This window comes from Syngnathoides biaculeatus, chromosome 4 (genome assembly GCF_019802595.1).
Source record: "Syngnathoides biaculeatus isolate LvHL_M chromosome 4, ASM1980259v1, whole genome shotgun sequence".
Lineage (NCBI taxonomy): Eukaryota > Metazoa > Chordata > Actinopteri > Syngnathiformes > Syngnathidae > Syngnathoides > Syngnathoides biaculeatus.
In genome coordinates, this window is record NC_084643.1 from 5,405,110 (window position 1) to 5,427,608 (window position 22,499).

At 44.0% G+C, this 22,499-nt stretch overlaps 2 protein-coding genes across 2 annotated transcripts in view; one reads left to right on the forward strand and one right to left on the reverse strand.

The window, feature by feature from the left end:
- Positions 1-12,656, forward strand: part of pole (polymerase (DNA directed), epsilon) — a 28,427-nt gene extending 15,771 nt beyond the window's left edge. The window contains exons 29-48 of the mRNA XM_061818027.1: positions 55-252; positions 492-704; positions 792-935; positions 1,026-1,166; positions 2,792-2,945; positions 3,071-3,177; positions 3,324-3,500; positions 3,590-3,813; positions 5,032-5,252; positions 6,907-7,111; positions 7,185-7,358; positions 8,935-9,060; positions 9,187-9,319; positions 9,401-9,602; positions 10,982-11,113; positions 11,182-11,375; positions 11,459-11,659; positions 11,742-11,864; positions 12,051-12,140; positions 12,223-12,656. Coding sequence (XP_061674011.1) covers positions 55-252; positions 492-704; positions 792-935; positions 1,026-1,166; positions 2,792-2,945; positions 3,071-3,177; positions 3,324-3,500; positions 3,590-3,813; positions 5,032-5,252; positions 6,907-7,111; positions 7,185-7,358; positions 8,935-9,060; positions 9,187-9,319; positions 9,401-9,602; positions 10,982-11,113; positions 11,182-11,375; positions 11,459-11,659; positions 11,742-11,864; positions 12,051-12,140; positions 12,223-12,345 — 3,282 coding nt within the window. The 3' untranslated portion in view covers positions 12,346-12,656. The remainder of the gene's footprint in view (positions 1-54; positions 253-491; positions 705-791; positions 936-1,025; positions 1,167-2,791; positions 2,946-3,070; positions 3,178-3,323; positions 3,501-3,589; positions 3,814-5,031; positions 5,253-6,906; positions 7,112-7,184; positions 7,359-8,934; positions 9,061-9,186; positions 9,320-9,400; positions 9,603-10,981; positions 11,114-11,181; positions 11,376-11,458; positions 11,660-11,741; positions 11,865-12,050; positions 12,141-12,222) is intronic.
- A 2,016-nt stretch (positions 12,657-14,672) lies between these two features.
- On the reverse strand, positions 14,673-22,460 carry p2rx2 (purinergic receptor P2X, ligand-gated ion channel, 2). The gene is made up of 13 exons (XM_061817520.1): positions 21,974-22,460; positions 21,235-21,554; positions 20,957-21,092; positions 20,797-20,868; positions 20,612-20,687; positions 20,422-20,518; positions 18,239-18,319; positions 18,015-18,168; positions 17,671-17,801; positions 17,506-17,596; positions 15,993-16,058; positions 15,831-15,908; positions 14,673-15,731 (listed from the first exon to the last, which is right to left on the reverse strand). The coding sequence occupies exons 2-13, from the start codon at positions 21,372-21,374 to the stop codon at positions 15,633-15,635; spliced, it is 1,221 nt and encodes a 406-aa protein (XP_061673504.1). The 5' UTR covers positions 21,375-21,554; positions 21,974-22,460; the 3' UTR covers positions 14,673-15,632.
- Positions 22,461-22,499: the final 39 nt, after the last annotated feature.

Sequence of the window (22,499 nt, forward strand, 5' to 3'; positions counted from 1 at the left end):
CGCACTTCACGACAGTGGACCTTTAAACATGGACTACCTGCGGTTCTTCTTCAGCTCTTCAAGGGCAATCCGCTCCGCGACATGGAGGACTTCGGGGCGCCTGCTCGGTCTCTGCAGCCGGCCATCCCCATCAGCACCAAGAGGAAGAGAGCGTCTCTGGGGGAGGACAGCCAGGCGGAGTCTCAGGATCTGGAGCTCACCCAGTCGTGGAGAGAGGTCTTGGGACCGCCGCCCCCGATGGGCGAGACGAAGGTCGGTAACTGGCTCGACGCGGTCTTAAATTGAATTGCTGTGAAATGAGATTCAAATGAATTTTGATGATATTACAGCTTGTTGCCCTGCCTACGTATTGCATACTTAATACACAATCTCCTAACTTTAATTGCTTATATGCAAATAAATATCTGGAGGGCATGTCGTGTGAAATTACACAACTTTTTTTTTTTTTTTGAGGGATTTATTCTCATTTAAAAATCGACATCTCCGTGCAGGAGGAGCATCTTGTGTGGTTGCGCTACCACAAGAAAAAGTGGGAGCTGCAGATGAAGCAGAGGAAGGAGAGAAAGAAGAAGAGGAGACTGTTGGACGGAGAGGCTCACTCTGTAGGCGGAGGAGTGATCAGGGACGGCCCCACCACGGGCCTGGGAAGTTTCCTCCGCAAAACCGCTCGCAGCATTCTGGACATGCCCTGGCAAATAGTGCAGGTGGGCATCAGTTACTGTATCTTACCAGCCCTCTTTTGGTAAGGATTGCAGCTCGTTTATTCAAAATGATGTATCCGATCTGTGCAGATTGCAGAAACGAGCCACCCTGGACTGTTCAAGTTATGGGCTCTGATTGGAAATGACCTCCATTGCATGAAGCTCAACGTCCCCCGCATCTTCTACGTCAACCAAAAAGTCCCGAAGCAGGACGAGGGACCAACGTACAGAAAGGTAAGCAGCAGTGAGCAAGTTGCTATTTTCAATTCAAGTGTTTTTTTTTTTTTTTTTTTTTTTCAACTTTATTTGTTTGTGTCCCGTTAGGTGAATCGCATGCTCCCTCGCTCCAACCCGGTCTACTACCTGTATGAGTACTGCGTGCCCGAGGACATGTACCAGGAGCACATCAACGAGATCAATGCCGACCTCTCGGCTCCAGACATCGAAGGGGTCTATGAAACGCAGGTATCAACAAAATCCACTTCATCACCGCAACAATCGCATTAAAGGGGAAGTCCGCTCGTTGAAAATAACAATCAGATAAGTCATGTCATTGGTACTGCAACTTTAACATAAAGATTTTCATCAGATATCATTTAAGGTTGTGTGGAGGATATTTATATCACCGATTTTGAATGTTCCCAGTCGCTGACATTTTGGCGAGTCACACGACCTTTGTGCGCGATCTTACGGCCATGCTACCCTGAGAACGCCCGATCTAGTCAGATCATGGTTTGGCCCTGTTTAGTACTTGGATGGTAGACTGCTTGGGAATACCAGGTGCTGTAAGCTTCTCTCTCCGGCTAAATGCAGAGGGTTGCGTCAGGAAGGGCATCCGGCGTAAAACTGTGCCAAACAAATACGCGTTCATCTGAGATGACACGCTGTGGCGACCCCTAATGGGACAAGCCGAAAGGAAAGGAAGAAGAAGACATGACCTACGTGCGCGGATGTGACGTGTCATGTGCTCAACCTGAGGCTCGGTTACGTTCCTACACAGTTATGGCCAGCGCTGATTTCTCGGATTTATCCTCATCTGATGACGAAAGAGAAGTACCGTTTGATCGGGAAGACGGAGGAATACGTCCATACAGATTTGAACCTGTGGTTGTCAACAATGTTGAATATTCGGATGGTTCTTCAGACCGAATGTCGCGGAGTCTGACTACTCGGAGGGCTACGCGCGGGACATAAGTGTGTAAACGAAGGCCCCCGGAGCTCTCTCGCGTCTGGTCTCCGAAGTTCGCTCGTGACCGGGGCCCGGACCTCGTTCGTGGCCGGCTGCAGGAGGTCTGATGGTGGAGCTCCGCGAGCGAGCTCCGGGTGCAACATTATTGACAGCCACAGGTTCAAATCTGTATGGACGTATTCCTCCGTCTTCCCGATCGTCCGACGCTTCTATTTCTTCATCGGATGGGGATAAATCCGAGAAATCAGCGCTGACCATAACTGTGTAGGAACATAACCGAGCCTCAGGTTGAGCACATGACACGTCACATCCGCGCACGTGACTCGCCAAAATGTCAGCGACCGGGAACATTAAAAATTGCCGATATAAACAACCTTAAATGATATTTGATGAAAATCTTTATTTTTTTAAGTTACTGTACCAATGACATGACTTATCTGATACATTATTTTCAATGAGTGGACTTCCCCTTTATAAAGATATTAATGCTCAAGGATTGCCACTGCCAAAGAGGTAATAAATTCACAATATGTTTATTATTTTAGGTTGTACATCATAATCTTTTTTTTTTTTTTTTTTTTGGATCCTGATTGTAATTGCTCAAGGGGAAATTCAGTTTACACGCTGCTGCCGCTGCGTATTTTGTTGCACAGTATGCCGAGAACCAGATCACACACGCTCAGGCATCCAAGGAGAGATGTCAGAGAGAAATTTGGTGCCTTGCTTAAGGGCAGTTCAACACCACTGCCATCTTAAACACAGTAACAAACATGCTGTGGTTAATTTAAAACCTTTCTTACTTTGCCAGCCCAAACTGAGCAGTGTTGGATTTTTTTGCTCCAACTCTGCATCTTATTCTGATGAGTTACCCTGAAGTTATTAAAATCATAAATTTTTTCAGGTCCCCTTACTGTTTCGTGCACTAGTGCAGCTGGGATGCGTGTGTGTGGTCAATAAGCATGTTAGGAGGGAGCTGGGCGGCAGGGAGGCAGATACTTTTGATCTGGAGAATCTGGACAGGACGTCTCTGGCCCAGTTCAGCTACTTGGAACCAGGTACGAGCATCAGAATTTCGTGACAGTGATTTTTTTTTTTTTTTTAATTTGTTTTGGGGTTTTTTTTGTCTAGCAAGTCTGGTAATGTTCGTTTGTTGTGTTTTTTTGTTTTTATTTCCTTCTAGGGAGTGTTCGCCACATGTACCTTTACCATCACAATCAGGGCCACAAGGCTCTGTTTGGGCTTTTTATCCCTTCTCAGCGCAAAGCCAACATCTTTGTTCTGGACACGGTATGAACAATACGTTGCCAGATTGTGGTTGCCACCACGGCGTCATTTTTCTGCTAGTGCACTTCAGTTACGCCGTGAAAGTGATGTGAAGCTCATGCATGATGGATTCCACATCCTCCAAGTTTTGTGGTTCCGGTCTTTTGTAGGTGCGCACCAACCAGATGCCCAACCTCAGTAACTTTTACACGGCTGAGCGTACTGCCCTATTGGAAAAAACCACAGAAGACCTCCTGCCTCCAGAAAAACACAATTTTGAAGTTAGGGCTGAAAACGACGTGAAGGCAATCTACCGTGGACTGCAACGCATACTTCTAAGCTACAAGGTAAGAAAAGAGTACAATAACTGGTCTGATATTCTATAATCAGAATATTATCAGTAGTCTTCAAATGCGCTTAATTTTGTCGTTTTTAGGAGGAGCGCCGGGGTCCGACCGTCATAGCGGTGCAGTCCAACTGGGAGTTGCGGCGACTGGCTACAGGGATGCCGGTTCTGGACGAATTCCCAGTCATGCCAGTGCATGTTGTCGATGAGGTCAATTACAATGTGCTGGACTGGCAGCGGCATGGAGCCCGGTGCATGATCCGCCACTATCTGAACCTGGACAGCTTTCTGTCACAGGCTTTTGACATGGCTCGGTAGGTAGCCCGCAAACTCTAAATACCGTAATTCCCGGCCGACAGAGCGCACTTGGCTGTAAGCCTCACCCAGTATATTTGTAAAGGAAATACCAATTGGTACATACATATGCCGCAACTGTGTGCTTACGGCCATGCTACCCTGTGAACGCCTGATCTCGTCAAGTCTCGGAAGCTGAGCGGGTTTGGCCCTGGTTAGAACTTGGTTGGGAGACCGCCGGGAAATACCAGGTGCTGTAAGCTTCTCTCCCCGGCTAAATGCAGAGGGGTTGCGTCAGGAAGGCCATCCGGCGTAAAACTGTGCCAAACAAATATGTGTTCATCTAAAATGACACGCTGGTGCGACCCCTAACGGGACAAGCCGAAAGGAAAAGACGAAGACACGCCACAACTGTGTAAAAGCCGCAAGTGCCCACATTGAAACCCACATTGAAACACGAGATATTTACAAAGAAAGAAGGTACACAGAGAGTTTAGCGCTAGCGCCACTGAGACACGTCAGTAACACGCTAGCGCACCGCTAACAGGGGCAGACCGGTAAAAGTCACTTCCTCGGCACATGTATTCCACCGTTCTCACTCTTACCTTTTCCACTCGAGTGCCCCCTGTCTTTGGTCTTTGGACTTTGGTCAAATATCACTGAGACACGCCAGTAACACAGCAGCAACACGCTAGCACAGCGCTACTCCTAGAGCAGTGCTAACAGGGCCGCTAAAAGTCACTTCCTCGGCACATATGTTCCACCGGTCTCACTCTTACCTTTTTCGCTCGAGCGAACCCCTTGCGGCTGTCAGAAAAAATGCAGAAATTCGCCACATCACCACACGAACCGCAAGGTTGGAAGCGTGTGAAAAAAGTCGCGGCTTATAAATTGGTAATTGCGGCACTCATATTAGTATTGAGTTTAAAATCACACATTGAGCCCCCCACATACATTTGACCTGTCCTTTATTGACAGTACCTAACAGTTATTAACAGTACCTTATGAAATTCAGTCAATTATTGACTAAAAATTGTTGTCTATTTGCCCTATAAGAATGTCAACCTTTGAGCAAGGTCTATACAAAAATATGCCTTTTAAACATTTTGAAGAGAAGAAAAATTTCATTTTCATTTGATGACAGTGGCGATATTATTATGGTCGCCCTTTTGGTGTGTTTGAGTTGTTGTGAGAATGATGAAAACTGAAACTATTTCCGTCATCTCTCCCTATTTGAGGTATTTCCACTTACCTGTGGGAAACCTGCCCCAGGATGCGTCCATCTTCGGTTCGGACTTGTTCCTCGCCAGAAATTTGCGAAAACACAACCACCTGCTGTGGCTGTCCCCGACAGCGAGGCCAGATCTGGGGGGCAGAGAGGCGGACGACAGCCGCCTGGTCATGGAAAGCGATGACCATGTCTCTGTTGAGATTAACGCGCAAGGATGCTACTCGACAGGTATCAGTACATACGTGAACCTCACCGTAAAAATGTATTATATCAAGGTCCAACAATTAATTGACAACTATTCAGTTATCATGTTTAATTAGCGACAACTTTGATCATTGATCAATTTTGTGATATTTTTTTAACTTAAAATTCTCCTCAGCTATTTCAGCCTCTGAGTCGAAAATCTCAGGTTTCTATAGACTGTTTTCGACCACATGACTTCATCCAGGGCGGCCATGTTGGATGGGTTCACTCAACTGACGCGCTGTTCACTCTATGGCTTTTCCATATAGACCGCAGTTCCACAAATGTTCGTACGACTGTTAAAAGTGACTCATGAAGGCTAAAAAGACTGGAAAGTTATCGGGGCTCATTAGATGTTTAAAAAAAAACGTTATGACAAGAAGTGTGCTTTGATCGACAATATCGACCCATCTGCCTTGGAGAAACACAAATGGAACACACAAATGTGGGCGTCGGTAACCTATGCAGACATCGTCAACTATCTACTCTTCTCGACAAGCTCTACTATCACGTGATTACAGTCAGCGTTGTGTCAAATTATGTTTGTTATACCAACTAAAGAGGGGTAGATTATTATTTTATTATTTTCGTTTTTGTTACTGAGAGAGAGAGAGAGAGATAGAGGAAGATTCGACCGGGGGGGGTCCCAAGTGGAGCCCGCACCATTTTCTCCACTTCCTCGGCTACATTTTTAACTCAACTCACGAAACAGCTAGAGCGGTGCGGTAACTCGTTTTTGCAAACATATTATAATAAAACAGAAAATACAGATTTTGGAGACATGCATTGCATTCACACACGAGTATTATGTAGGTACAGAACTTAGTTATTGCTAAGTAGGTGTGAAATTCTAAAAGGTATCCAGTACTTACCGAGAACAAAATGCTCCGAGCAAACTCGGACGTAAGGGAAGGACTTTGCTGCTAGATCGGCTCTGCTAATTCGAGACAGCCACAGTTGTTGCTAACTGCTCCGTTTTCTCGCACCGGTTCTTGATCACCGCTGGCAGTCATTAAAAAGACGCTTTATAACACCCACTTTCGTTTGAGCGACCGATAACGTAGCAGTGCGCCCCCATTCATACGCCTTTCTGAAATGATTCCTGCTTAGTTACTGTTTGTTTACTTGAATTCACCAAACCAAAATGGCGCCCGCGTTCTAAATCGGAAGGTGTGTGACATCAGTCGAAAACTGTCTGTCGTCCTCCATTAAAGTAGACTGATTATTCGTGTTGTCAGCAAAAAAACCCCCCAAAAAAAACATTGGCATAAATCTGTTTTTACTTTGGAAAACAGTGACAATGATGATGTACAATGAACATTTTGCCCATTTTCTGACATGTTCTTGACCAATCCAGTGATAATCGGTTTTGTTTGTGCATTTTCTGCTCTGTCTATTTGAAATAATGTCCTATTTTTCAAAAAACGGATAGAAGTTCTGATTAATGCAAAAAAAAAAAAATGAATAGCAGATGAATCAATTATTGTAAGCCTGGCATAAATCAGGACATCTCTCGACATCACATGTGCAGTTAGACATTTGTTCAAACCTTGCGTCAAAATTATTCCATGCAGGTGAAATACAAATTTGACCTAATTGTGGGGAATGAATGGTCATTTCATATGATTTCATATTCCAGTGTGTGTGGAGCTGGACCTGCAGAGCTTGGCCGTGAACACCATCCTCCAGTCGCAGCACGTCAATGACATGGAAGGCGGTGCCAGTCTGGGCGTCAGTTTTGATGTGATCCAGCAGGCGTCTTTGGAGGATTTGATGTCCGGAAACCAAAGCGCTAGCTCGTTAGCTAGCTATGACGAGACCGCCCTCTGCTCCAACACCTTCAGGTGCGTACACGGTTATAATACTATAATACCCCCCCCCCCAACTGCATCCGTTCATTATGTTTTGCAAGCGTAGGATCTTGAAGAGCATGGTGGTGGGCTGGGTCCGAGAGATCACACAGTACCACAACGTGTATGCCGACAACCAGGTGGTGCACTTCTACCGCTGGCTGCAGTCTCCCAGCTCGCTTCTCTACGACCCCGCTCTTCACCGCACCTTGTACACCATGATGAAGAAGATCTTTCTGCAGTGAGTACACACACACCCTCTATTGTACATCTATTACCGTAATTCCCTGCCTACAGAGCGCACCTGGTTATAAGCCTCACCGAGTACATTTGTAAAGGAAATACTATTTGGTGCAAACATACGCCGCAGCTGTGTAAAAGCCGCAAGTGCTCACAATGAAGCTCACATTGAAACACGGGATATTTACAAAGTAAGACGGTACACAGAGAGTTTAACGCTAATGCTAACGCTAGTGCTAGCGCTGCGTTAATAGGCCCGGTTTTAAAAAAAAAAAAAAAAAAAAAGGGGTTCGTACGGGTCAGGGAATTTCTGGAATATCATGGAAAGAAACGTTGCCTTTTCCAGGTCTTGGAAAGTCCGGTAAATAAAAAATATTTGGCTTGGGTCAGGGAATGTCATGGAATTTTCAGTCACTGACTTGACTGGCACCATCGCACTCTCAAATCTGCACAGTCGAGCACGAAATATCATGCGTGTAAAATTTGTTACGGGTAGAAATACAGAGACATTCTCACCGCACATGAAAACCAATCTAGCAGTCAACCTCAGCCTGACTTTTTTTTTTTTTCCCAACACGGAACCACACAGTCTCCTGATAGTTTACCTGACTCTGCCCACCTTCGGCTCTTAAAGGGCTACAAACACCGTCCACCCACACAGTCTGGGCAGCGTAGAGCAAAGAGTTAGACATGCTGCTTGTGTATACGCTCGATAATAATGGTAAAAGTTAAATAAAAAAAAAATGTGCTGTTGCTTTAATGAGTGTCGGGTTATGTGAATAATAGAAGAAAAAGTGGTGTAACTGGACGAGATTTTCTCTTTTTTAAGTAAAAGAGGTCTGGTCGGAAGCCAAAGTAGAAAGTGCAGGATGAGATGGTGTATAATGTTAAAATTCCACGTTGGACCAGACTGATCGAGGATGAAAGCAGAGACAAAACAGTGCATAAATAGCTAATTCTGTATTTTAAGTATAGGCAACATAACATTAAAATTAGATGAAAATATATGTTCAACATGTAATTATAGTTTATATTTTTAATTACCAGAAATTTCACAGTCATTATGATGCCCCTACTACATTGATAAGCTTTGGGACTTATTATTTCAGTGAAAACACAATCATATAGCTGAAATGTTGCTGTCTACCACAATCAGTCAATCCAATCTTAGTCATGGAATTTTGTATTTAATACTAGGAAAGTCATGGAAAATTCATGGAATTTTGATTCTCTGGAAGTGTCTGAACCCTGAAAAAAATACCGGCAAAAATCACTGAGACACGGCAGTAACAGCGCGGCGCTAACAGTGCCGGACCGGTAAAAGTCACTTCCTCGGCACATGTATTCCAACGGTCTCACTCTTACCTTTTCCGCTCGAGTGCCCCCTTTTGGCCGTTAGAAATCTTCTTTTTCCTTTCGGCTTGTCCCGTGAGGGATCGCCACAGCGAGTTTCTTCAGCGCCACCGTCTCTTTAGGCCGGAAATTACGGTAAATTGTTTGAACCTATCCCAGTCAGTTATTGATTTATGGCAGGAAGTTTAACACGCTGGCTCAATCATTGTTCATCCCGCCGACAGGTTGATCGCGGAGTTCAAGCGCCTCGGCTCCACCGTGGTGTACGCAAACTTCAACAGGATCATCTTGTGCACTAAAAAACGCAGGCTGGATGACGCCATTGGATATCTTGAATACATTAAAAAGAGGTTGGATGTTTTGGCTTCTTTAAACCATTTTGGCGGTTAATATCAATCCCGTGGAAGTAACACAAACATCAAATATGTACACGCATGCGTCGCAATCGAGCGTAACGTTGTTAATATGCGTTGCAGCATATGTTCCAAAGAAATATTCCATTCCTTGTCCATCTCGCCCACCCGATGTTGGGAGTTTCTACTGTGGATGGACCCGGCTAACAATGGCGGCGTGAAAGGCAGACTTGCCTCCAGCGTCTCGTATGGCGAGGTCGCTCAAACACAGTTTGCCGTCGTTTTCAATCATCCTTCACCGTGCAGCTCATTGCGGCCCCGGCTCGGCGTTTCTTAGGGACGAGACGGACCAAAGAAAAACGCAGAGGGAGGTGAAGACGGAAGTGAGGATGAAGAGGAAGATGAAGGAAACGCTCAGGAGGATGAGGAAGACGCGGGGACGGATGAGGTGGAGGACTTGATTGAGAGCAACTGGAATATCATGCAGTATCTGCCCCAAAGTGCCTCCTGCCAGAACTACTTCCTGATGATCGTCTCAGGTGAGTCCAGCATTTTTTGCTGCAAAAATGCCTCAGCTTTTTGTTGTCTTTATGCTCTGGCCAGAGTCATGTCAAATATAAAGATATTGCTTCGGCACTCAGTTCTACATCGTGAGGGAGCTTCATTTCGTCAGGCGGCGACCTTGTCGAAGCAAAAATAACACTTTGCCACCAACTTTTGGCATTTCTGTCAAGCGCTCGCAAATGTTCGCTATTTCGGCAGGGCTTGGTCCTGACATAATCATACATAATATTAAACAAAACATGACTGTTAGCCCCAGGTCACATTTGAGATATTCACTGACCATGATGTTAAGTAGATCTGCACCATTAGATCCAATACAATAATGTGTCAAAATACGACTACTTGGAGTAGAAATCCTCACATTGCTGGAGACACACAAACTCAACAGTGTTTGTCGTAGTTTGTAGTGGTCAACAACAAGATCTGTTCGTGATGGGGCCATAGGGCACATGAGACTAGCTATTAGCTATTAGCAACTTGCGAATTACAGCTGAGAAGTATTATTGCTGTAAATGTTTAATTTCTTTTTCATTAGCTTCTTCAGGTCTCCCCACTATTCTGGCCAGTTTCACAACCTGTTCTCAGATCTAACAGTGCATATTTTAGTGCAACCTCAGTTCTCGACCACAATCTGTTCATGAAGGCGGTTCGGGAAGTGATTTGTCCGAAAACCAAATCGATGTTTCATATTACAATGAATGGGAAAAAGAAATAATGCGTTCCAAGCCCCCAAAAATTAGGCTTTTTAAAGCATTTTTTTTTTAGCTTTTCTTGATAATAAACTGCACAGTAGGAATACATGTATAGTTTAAATACTTTATATAACAAAATAATTTCAGAAATATACGGATTTTTTGCTTTAAATGTACTGTATGCTTTAATAGTAGAGTAGACTAGACTTGGAGTGCATTGCCGTATCTGTAGTGACTCGACCCCCAGCCTTATAATCTTTTTGTATTAGCAAAAGTGCAGAATAACTTTAAACAAGCAATAATGGCGGGAAAAAATTTATTTAAAAAAAAAAGGAACATACAAAAACATTAACTCGTAAATCAAATTAACGAAATTTTTGAAACGAAACAAAAATTCAGAAATGCTAATGGAACAGACCATTATTAAAGTTCACAAGAAAAAAAGCAATGCAAAACTATCAACGACTGTATCGGATCTCTTGGGTGGGAGTGACTCACCCCCTGGAAGTTCTTTTCTTTTCCCAAAGAACTTATCTACTGTCACTTCTTTGGAGCCACGATTGAAAACCGGGGATGTTTGACAACTGAGTGTTCACTGCACATATTTGCATTTCTTGCACAGTACTCGTACATGAGTTTTCATCCCTTTACTTTTTCCCCAGCTTACATTGCGGCAGTTTACCAGAGCATGAAAGAGGAGCTCAAACGCAACACACCCGGTGCAACGCCGGTCAAGAGACGCGGCTGCAGCCAGACTTCGCAGCAGCCACTGGGGGACTTGAGTGCTCTTCCTGGTACGTTTCCATTTTGGAGTCCTTGCTGGGTGTTATGAACCTGCAATTTGCTATCTCTTCTTCTGTAGGAATGATCTCTTTCTCCCAGGAGTACGTGTCCAGCGAGCTCACACAGAACATTTTTACCATCACACAAAAAATCCAAAAGAAGGTGACCGGCACCAGAAGCGTGTCCGAGCCTTCGGAAATGTTCCCCGTCTTGCCGGGCTCGCACTTGCCACTGAACAATCCAGCTCTGGAGTTCATCAAATACGTCTGCAAGGTAAAGAAAGAAACGTAACCTCGATGTTGCGTCAGCTGATTTATTTTCTCTATCCTTTTTTATTTTTTGGTTTGTTTCTCCAGGTCCTCTCATTAGATGGTAACATCGTGAACCAGGTCAACAAGCTCAAGAGGGACCTTCTGCGCCTCGTGGATGTGGGGGAGTTCTCGGAGGAGGCCCGTTTTCGCGACCCGTGCATCTCCTACGTGCTGCCCGAGGTCATATGCCACAACTGCAATTTCTGCCGTGACCTCGACCTCTGCAAAGACCCGTCGGTGGCACACGTACGCCACTCTATTATTAGTCCTACTTTGGAGTTTTTGGGTTTTTTTTTGTTTGTTTGTCGCATCAACTCTTTATTTTCAGGATGGTGCCATCTTGCAGTGGTTTTGCTCCGCCTGCCGGGCTCATTATGAGACGGAGTCCATTGAGATGGCTTTGGTGGAGGCCCTGCAGAAGAAACTGATGAGCTACACGTTGCAGGACCTCGTAAGTCCGAAGCGAGCTACGTAGACAAAAGTGTGGCAATCGGCACTTTTTTTTTTTTTTAAATCACTGATTGTGTGTACATTTTTCAATGAATCATTACCCAGTTTCCAAACATTCAGTTAATATATGAGCCAACAATTGTTTTGTGTTTTTTTTTTTTTTTTTTTTTTTTTTTTAAATGCTTAGGTTTGTAACAAATGCAAAGGAGTGAAGCAAGCAAACATGCCTCTCTACTGTACATGTGCCGGAGACTTTCAACTCACTTTCCCAGCTAAGGTATCGTCTCCGTTATGTGCTTTCAATTGGTTTTGTTTTATTTTTAAGTTTTATTTACGTGTTCGCCGTCTCCCCTTGAAAGAACTTCTCAGAGCAGATCACGGTGTTTCGGAACATCGCTGCCCACTACAAAATGAGCTTCCTGGAGGAGACCATTGACTGGTTGACGATGATGAATCCACAGATGAGCCAGAATTATCCCTAAAAGCGCAGATGAGGTTCATTTTTATACGTCACGTTGTGTGCGTCGCCGCACGTGTGTATTGTGTGCACTTGTATGGCTGAGTGCAGTTTATGCGGACTGTAGATGTGGTTAAATTCTGCGTTCGGAGTTTTGAAATGTATGCGTACAGATTACAATTTTGGCTGTCAATAAAAATTTTTTTTACTGTGTAATATATTCCAGTACGAGTCACTGAATGGTAGCCCGCGAGGACCACATAAGGCGCCCGCGAGGTATGTTCTAAAAATACCATGGGCCGCAAATTGTTGCTATTATTTGTGCTTTAAATTCTGAATCTGACATGGTTATGTGATTTTCAAATTTTAAAATACCTGTAATGTCTTTTACTACAAGAAATTAAAACAAAAATGTTTTATGTACGTGTAATGAACTGAGTCTGAAGTTTGCCGCAAACAGGTCACGTAGCCCTTTACACGATCGGTGCTCACGAAGTAGCCCTCGGCCTCAAAAAGGTTGTTGAGCCCTGGTGTAGTGCTACACACGCCTGCCTTTGGCGCGGGCCAGCGTGGGGTCGATTCCCGCTCGGCGAAGGTGTCGATATCTGCACTGTGACTGATTGGCAACCAGCTCAGAATGTAGTCCGCCTTTTCGAAGCTAGCTAGGGTTAGGCTCCAGCTTTCCCGCAACCCTTGTGAGGATAAGCAACTTGGATAATGACATGACATATATTCCAGTATTTAGGTCCATTTTATAATCATCATTGCATTTTGTGTGGTCCTCCTCTTCCCTGGGGACGACCATCAATCTGTAACAACATTGAAACACACTTAAAGCTTTCTTCCTCGTCAATAATTTAGTGTACATATTAATTCCTAGAGCAAAATGTCTTTTAATGTATCATCAGCTACGAGTGCTTTAATCACGCCAGTTAATGCTCATAGCTTCTGCACACCTTTCTTTATTTATTTTTTTTTTTCAAATTACTGATAGGGCAGCACAGTGGAGCAGCTGGTAAAGCATTGGCTTCACAGTTCTGAGGACCCGGGTTCGACCCCTGTGGAGTTTGCATGTTCTCCCCGTGCCTGCGTGGGTTTTCTCCGGGCACTCCGGTTTCCTCTCACATCCCAAAAACGTGCAACATTAATTGGACACTGAATTGCCCCTTGTTGTGATTCCGAGTGCGGCTGTTTGTCTCAATGTGCCCTGCGATTGGCTGGCGACCAGTTCAGGGTGTACCCCACTTCCTGCCTTTTGACAGCTGGGATAGACTCCAGCACTCCCGTGACCCTCGTGAGGATAAGCAGCTAAGAAAATGGATGGAATTACTCATAGCAGCTCCAACAAAACACAAACTACTCCTTTAGAAACTAACGGATGTATTGTACTGTCGCCAAGGTTACCGTATTTTCCGCACTATAAGGCGCACCTAAATACTTTTTTTTTTTTCTCAAAAGCCGACGGTGCGCAATATAATCCGGTGCGCCTTATATATGGATCAATTTTGAGCCTTTAGTGTAGCTCTATCTAATGGATGCATAATGTAACCCCAGCCTCTACTGTAGCAACTATTCTTCTTCTTATTCTTCTTTTCCTTTCGGCTTGTCCCGTTAGGGGTCACCACAGCGTGTCATCTTTTTCCAACTTCGCCTATCTCGTGCATCTTCCTCTCTAACCCCCCCACTACCCTCACGTCTTCCCTCACCCCATCCATCAACCTTCTCTTTGGTCTTCCTCTCGCTCTTTTGCCTGCCAGCTCCATCCTCAGCACCCTTCACTCTCTCGCCTCTGAACATGTCCAAACCATCAAAGTCTGCTCTCTGGAATCTTGTTTCCAAAACCTCAAACTTTGGCTGTGGTGCGCCTTATAATGCGGTGCGGCTTAAATATGAAAAAAAAAATTTAAATATCCCATTCATTGAAGGTGTGCCTTATAGTGCGGAAAATACGGTGCATATATATATATATATATATATATATATTTAGCAAAGTTTATTTTGTTTGAAAAATTTTGTTTTTTGTGTGACAAATGGTAAAAGCTTTTAAAGAGCATTTTTTGTTGCAGAATAATATTGTGAATATTTGACTATACCTCCACGATCCATCGATGTCTCGTTTTATGCTCACTTTTTTACGGTTTCTAAGACAAATGCAAGTGTAATAAAATACTCCGCGATTCTTATTGACTAATACATGTATGTTTATATGAGGAAAAATAGAAGGTCAACGACACCAGAGTGTGTTCGTATTTATTTATTCACTCTCATGCATATCAACAGAGATTACTGATTTATTTTTTTCCACCCCCCTAAACTGAAATGATCCCTCATCCATCAGGGCAGAAACGGATCGATAACTCTTTGGGATTCTTCATCGGCCAAGTGTAGTCTTCTGCAACGTCCTGATGGGTTCAGAGAACTGCAGGATCTCGTTAGGGAGCCATTTTGTGGGAAGTGACCTGATTTATTGGATTACTGCTCGTTGCTTGTCTTTTCCGGCTGGGTGCTCGCATTACGCATCAGGCTCTGATACAAACTTGTTTTTTGCTCAAAAAGTGTTGCACGAACAGTGCCGTGTTTGTTTGGACAGGCGCATATCTGTTTCTGCATATTAATGTTTGATGTAAATCAATAAGGGCATTTATTGATGTAAAGACACCTGCATCTGAGAGGCTCAAATACAAAAGCTCTGTCAAAAATGTGGCCTTGACAAAGATAATTGCGCATTACAATTCTTTAAAAAATTAAGATTCATTATAGACTCATTATATATATTCCTGTATTTATTATTTTGGGGGGAATTGTTAGCTTCTGAAATTGCAGAATTGTGCAAGCACGCCTCCTGTATTGTATAACAAATTTTTGTCGCGGGCCACAATTTACTTATGGTTCCATTTGGAGGGCTGTTATGACTGTGAGGCCATAAAAATCTTTACCCGCCTCATCAAATTTACACACGAAATTTATGAACTCGTTTTGGAATCAGAAATCCAGAGTAACGACTGTTGTTGCGTGGTAACACAAAAAATGCTTGTAATATCTCAACTATATCACTTATGATGTGAAGATTTAAAATTTTGGTACAGATTTTTTTTTTAAAAACCATGAAAGTTGATACATATGATTTGCCTTTGGGCCGGGCCGGATCTGGCCCTCGGGCCTTGGGTTTGACACCTGTGATGTATACTATAATACTCCATAACTGCAGCTCAGTTATTAGGTGGGGGGGGCCCTGAGAGAACGTTACGTGGCTGCCGCCGCCGGACGGAGAGGATGTCGGTCCGCACGCTGGGGAAGACGGAGACGATGACGTCACAGCGGCACACCGTCCGACAAGTCTGACTGGTAGGAGCTGAAGTTAGTGATGTAAAGGAGTTGTGGAGGAATGGAATCGTCGGTTTCCTCGATAACCTGGCGAGGCAAAACGGGCGTCGTTTGAAGATCGTATGACTACGAAATGGTTGGATTCGGAAGCGAAATGAGATGCGGTCGCTCATTAGCTTGACTTACTTCATCAAACTTGCTTTCGCTGTAGAGGTCATCCTTGTCAATAAACGTCAGCATGATCCAGTCACAGATAATCGTGCACTGTAACGGCGAGAGTGAGATGAAACCTTTTTATCAGAAAGTGTGTTATCAGGCGGATAAATGAGGGAAGACGGCTTAGCTCACAATTCCGACGGAGGTCAGCGCGGTCACTGTGCTGATGATTGTTGGGATGGGGCTAAATTTACCTGCCTGCAAAAGAATTAACATTGCAAAGTGAAGGAAAGTATTTGAACACCCTGCTATGTTGCAAGTTCTCCCACTTAGAAATCATGGAGGGGTCTAAAATTGTCATCGTACGTGCATGTCCACTGTCAGAGAGATCATCTAAAAGGGAAAAATCCAGAAATCACTATGATTTTATAACAATTTATTTCTGTGATATAGCTGCAAAAAAGTATCTGACCACCTGAGAAAACCAATGTTAATATTTGGTACAGTAGCGTTTGTTTGCGGTTACAGAGGTCAAACATTTCCTGTAGTTGTTCACCAGGTTTGCACACACTGCAGGAAGGATTCTGGCCTACTAATCCACACAGATTTTCTCTACATCTGAGAGGTTTCTGGGCTGTCACTGAGAAACACGGCGTTTCAGCTCCATCCAAAGATTTTCTATTGGGTTTAGGTCTGGAAACTGGCTAGGCCATGCCAGAACCTTGATATGCTTCTTACGGAGCCACTCCTTGGTTTTCCTGGCTGTGTGCTTCGGGTCATTGTCATGTTGAAAGACCCAGTCACGACCCATCTTCAATGCTCCGACTGAGAGAAAGAGGTTGTTCCCCAAAACCTCACAATACACGACCGCGATTCTTTGAGCTAGAATTCTGACCGTCAAAGACCTGTTAGTCCGCCTTTAAAAGTCCACCTCCACTCCATGTATGATCCTGAATCAGATGCACTTGTGTGAGGTCGTGAGCTCCGTAAAGACACCTGTCCACCCCACGCAATGAGTAAGACTCAAACTTGTCACACGGCCAAGACCAAAGAGCTGTCCAAAGACACCAGAGACAAAATTGTACAAGTCCACACGGCTGGAAAGGGCTACGGAGAAATTTCCAAGCAGCTTGGTGGAAAAAAAGGTCCACTGTTGGAGCAATCATTAGAAAATGGAAGAAGCTAAACACGACGGTCAATCTCAATCGGAGGGGAGCCCCGTGCAAGACATCACCTCGTGGGGTCTCAATGGTCCTTAGAAAGGGGAGGAATCAGCCCAGGACTATTCAACAGGACTTGATCAATGACCTAAAAAGAGCTTGGACCACCATTTCTCAGGTGACTGTTGGTAATACACTAAGTCGTCATGGTTTGAAACTACAGAAAATGTTTGACCTCTGTAATTGCAAACAAAGGCTACTGTACCAAATATTAATATTGGTTTTCTCAGGTGTTCAAATACTTATTTGGAGCTGTGTCACACAAATTGTTAAAAAATCATACATTGTGATTTCTGGATTTTTCTTTTTTGATTATCACACAGTGGACATGCACCTACGATGAAAATTTCAGAGCCCTCCATGATTTCTAAGTGGGAGAACTTGCAATATAGCAGGGTGTTCAAATACTTATTTTCTTCTCTGTAATATCACGTCACTGCAGAAATCCCAAAATTGTTGTCGGCTCTTACAGCCCAGGTGCTTACTTGTCCGTGAACGATCACATCCAAACGAATGCCGTAGGCCTTGATAAGTGTCCGAGACTCTATCCCGTCCTTTTGGTAGTACTTGGCAAATCTGGTGAGGAACATTGCTTGCGGTCAAAATCTAAATATAAATATCTGTTTTATTATTCGAACTGTGACATTCACCTGCAGTAGTAACCCGAGTCGGCTTGATCCTTTCGGAGGTCAAGACGGCGAAAGGAGTATTCGGGTTTACAGCGCGAAGGGTCCAGGTCCAGGTCACAGTTCCAGTTAATAAAAACACCAATCACTCCTCCCTAAGAAGTCAATGATCATAAAATAGGCTGCATATTCTGAGATTATGTCGCTTGGTATCTATTTTAATTCATATGCAAAGACATAATGACACAACCAACTGAGATATGTCACTCAGTCCAAAGTAAACACATCTTTATATTTGTAAACATCAAACATTTTTCTTGGATTTCATTCGAATCTGCAGTTGTGCAATTGTGCACCGACATACTAACCGTCCTGCACAGCTCGCTGAAGTTCTCCCGGGCTCGGTGCGCAATGTAACCCAGTCGGAAGTTTGGACAGTAGGGCTCCTTCTCCTCGTCGTATTGACATTTGTTCAGGTATTTGTGCATGTTGCGCCTGTTTGACGCGTGCTTGATATTAGCCCTGCCGGAGACGACCATCAAACGCACATTTGGACATTGTTTGCGCTCATGTTGCGTTAATGTACACGTACCTCACCGCTCCAAACTTTGGGAAACGAATGAAGTTCCTGATGAAGACTGTGAAATTGATGGCTTCCACCACCGCCGGCTCTCTGTCAGCATTAGAGAAAAATGAGTTCCTTAAAAAAACTGATCTATTTAGGGGTTTCTCTCGACCTGCTTTTCTTTGCCATCTATCAGACAAAGAACCATATTTGGCACTAACAGTCGGAATTCATAATGGATGCCCCAAAAAGACTTCAAAATTTATTCTAGCAAAGTGAAAAAGCAGTCACTTGCATTTGAAAAATGTACGGGTGCGGTCAGTCATGCCCGCGGATATAAAGTTACAGGTGTGTGTTCTGTTTGTAACTATGAGTGTACCCCTTTAAGAGCAGAGGGGAGCGGTGTCAGGTAAACTAGGAAGTAGAAGTAGGCTGAGCAGCGAAAAAAGACCTCTGGCTGTGGTTCACTGAGCTGGATCGGTTTTCGTGTGCGACGAGTGCGCAGTGGCGCAGCTTAGAGGGATCATCGGTCAAGACTACACAAAATAAGCGACGTCTTTCAATATCTATTTATTTTTACTCATAGCAAATTTTACGGGCGTGATTTTTCGTGTTCGACTGTGCAGATTTGCGAGTGCAATGGCGCGCGGGCACATACGCGCCCGACGAATCACAGTGACTGCAAAAAAGGGTATATAACTGTCAAAAAAAAACACACCCAAAAGGATAGAATCACAAATGGATACTTCACATGATCACTTGTCACGAGGAAGTAGCCATAAAAACTACTAAGGCATGTTTATAAGCAACCACATTGTACAGTTTCCTCCTGGGAATCAACCCAAATACTTAGAGTTGGTTGTGTTGTTGTGCAAAATAATCAATAATCAATAATCAGCTCACCTCAAGCGAACCCGGTAACAATGACAATGAATGCATGAGGAAAACATGGAATAACTTCATCAAAATTGAAGATAACATTTTTAGCCCATATTGGGATCAGAATGATTGTTACAAATGTGCAACATTTGAGCGGGAGTCGCACAAAACGGCCAAATGTGTTCTGCGCACAAATGTCTGGAAGAGTTGTGAATCTAATGTCAAGATGAACAATGGACCATTCTGACCACTCAATCACTCGTAAAATAATAGCCAATCAGATAGCCGCATTGTCTTGACACGCCCCTCTCGCCGTATTGTCCCAAAAGCAATGCTGGTTGTAAGTAGCAGGCGCTTGGAAAGGTTAATGTTACAAAGGAAATGGTCCTCACCTGCGCTTGGGGAACGTGCAATGCTGATGAAAGCTATCCTGCTAGGTTGATTCATTTTCCAAAGCCTAAAACACAGTTGACGAAGTGTCTACGATGGATTAAGGCTCGCGGATAAACACACGTACAACTAAATGTGGACAATATCAACAATCACAAGGCTGTCTGATCGAAGGTAAGTGAGGGAGAAGTATCTTCTCGGAGTTTGATTGTATTATTAACAGTGCTTTATACATTGCAGGAGAACAACTTTCACTTTGTTAGTGTATCACTGACCTGCTGAATGAAGTGTGTCATGTTTTTTCCCGAAGAGTCGGATTAGTGATACGTAGAAATGTCTATTTGCTGATTTGTATCACATCAGACTTTTAAGACAAAGCACTGGGTTCCATTACGAGCCAAGTCAAATGAACACACCCACTCAATGATATTACTCGTGATTTTTCCAAGTAAAAAGGACTCACCCTGCTTTACATGCGCAGTACGATTCCACTATTTCATCCTGCTGGATTTCAATATGAAGTTTGTGAGGCGTCAACATTTTTGCATCGATCACCAACATTTCGCTGTAACTTTGACATTGCGTCGTGCTCCGTCGCAAATCTTAATTCCGTGTACATATCCTTGCGTGAAATAGTTGAGACCTCTTTGTAGAACTCTCTTGGACAAGTCTGACGCATTTGGGGGAAAAAAAAAACATACCGTAATATTGTCTGGAAAACGCGATAGAGAATCGACTTCAAACCTGTTCTGTTCAACCGCCATTTTGGAAGGGACATGGCTAAGGGGGCGGAGCTTAAAATCGCCATCGGAAAGGTCCATTAAGCATGATCGGCCACCATCTATGTCTTGTTTTTTTTTTTGTTTTTTTTTTTTAAACTTTTAGAAAAGACTTTTAGATTACTGGGCACTATAATGATTGTTGCTGAACCTTGACCTTACCTCTGGACCGCATACTCCTCAACAGGACACCAGGTTCGGATCTCACAGGTTTTGAAGGTGTGGTTGTAGTAACGAACACACCTTCCGGTCCTCCTGCCTGTCCAAGAACATCATTGACAGAGAAATTTGAAACAAAAACGACATAACTCATAACAAACGGCATCAGGCGAGACAGCGGTTGACGTCATACCGTGGCTGGTGAAGTCATCCTCTCCTTGGACACAGTCCGAGTCCCTCGTGCAGTTGGCATTTGCGACGCCGAAATACTTCAGACAAGCAAAGCTGACAATTATTGATGGAGTATTGATACCGCGTAATATTGGCTGTTTTTTATTGTTTTTTTTAATTTATTTTTTTTTAGTTCAGGGCTTTTACCTCAGCACAGGTTCCCTGCTTCTGGTCGTATGTGACTTCTCGCCTCAAGATTGTATTAATGACATCCCCGCCCTGTCGGGGGTGGGGGGCACAATAACACGAGTCGTCACTCTCTACTTCCACGACGGAAGGATGCGGAGACGCGCGAGCGCTTCTTCACCTCTGAGGGTCGAACGTATTCCACGGTGTCCAAGATTTGATCCCCACGGATTGCTGAGCCTCTCATACGGGTGTAAACGGAGCTCTCGGGACGCGTTTCACTTTCTTGGTACGCTTTCTGACTTATGAAGACGTACCTTGACATACAAAACTGAATCGTCGGGCTAAAAATGGACTTCCGTGTGACATCTCAAAATGACAGTTTTGAGCTAAAATGTAACAATGCATCGGAAAATACAATCAATATACAAATTCTGCATTCAGCAATACGATACTTACCAGATGAAGTAGGTGATGACGATAAACTGAACTCCTCTGTATATAACTCCAAGAGTTATGTTTTTCACCACCATGATTTTGGGGGTTTCATAGTCCCAGAAACCCAGAAAATAGTCTTTTAAACATGCAGCGAGGCCCATGGTGAACTTATATACTCCAGTACTCTATGATATCCTGTCTCGTTTCGGGGTCCTTGAAGTTCCCAGGAATTCTGTCTCACTCTAAAACAGGTTGAAATTTCATCAACGTTTCTCTTTGTTCTCCGAGTCTCCGCCCGTCTCCAGTGCGCATCTCCCTCATGCATTACTGTACGTACGTGCCTGACCAGAGAGAAGACAAATGGGCGGGGTTGAGATGCGTTTGGCCGCTTACTCTGATGGCCTTTCCTTGCTTATGACAGGTGGAACAACTAAAACCTATACAAGCTACACCAACCATTTAACATTTAAGACTATTAAGCACACAATAGTCATTATTAAAATAGTTACAGAAGTAATTTGTGTTCTAACAACCTTATTACACAGTTATTACCGCAGTATTACCAATAATATTAGTAGTATTACTTATTACTTGCCTTACATACTCACTTTGAGTGTGACATCACTCTATTTTCCTTATCGTCAATGCCAATTATTAGAAAACATTATCCTGCCATTCTGACAGCTCTGACACTTCATCCTGAGTTTATGACATCCTCTTACGTTCGTCCATCCATCCATCCATCCATCCATTTTCTTACCCACTCATCCTCACGAGGGTCGCGGGAGTGCTTGAGCCTATCCCTGCTGTCAACGGGCAGGATGCGGGGTACACCCTGAACTGGTCGCCAGCTGATCGCAGGGCACATAGAGACAAACAGCCGCAGTCATGATCACATCTATGGGCAATTTAGAGCGTCCAATTAATGTTGCACAATTTTGGGGATGTGGGAGGAAACCCGGGCGCCCGGAGAAAACCCACGCAGGCACGGGGAGGACGTGCAAACTCCACGCAGGCGGGTCCGGGATTGAGCCCGAACCTGGGACCTCAGAACTGTGAGGCCAACACTTTCCAGCTGATGCACCGTGCCGCCCGTCCTCTTACTTTCATCTGAACAAAAATATTCTCAAACGCGATTGCTCACACACAACCCCCGGATCTCAGAATGTAGTGTTCATATTTCATGATAGTGTGAAACTGTCAAAATGGGTGACCTCACTTTATTTTCCTTCTGGCCAGTCGCAACATCCCAAAAACTTTATCCAGGCCTTCTGACATCCCCTCAC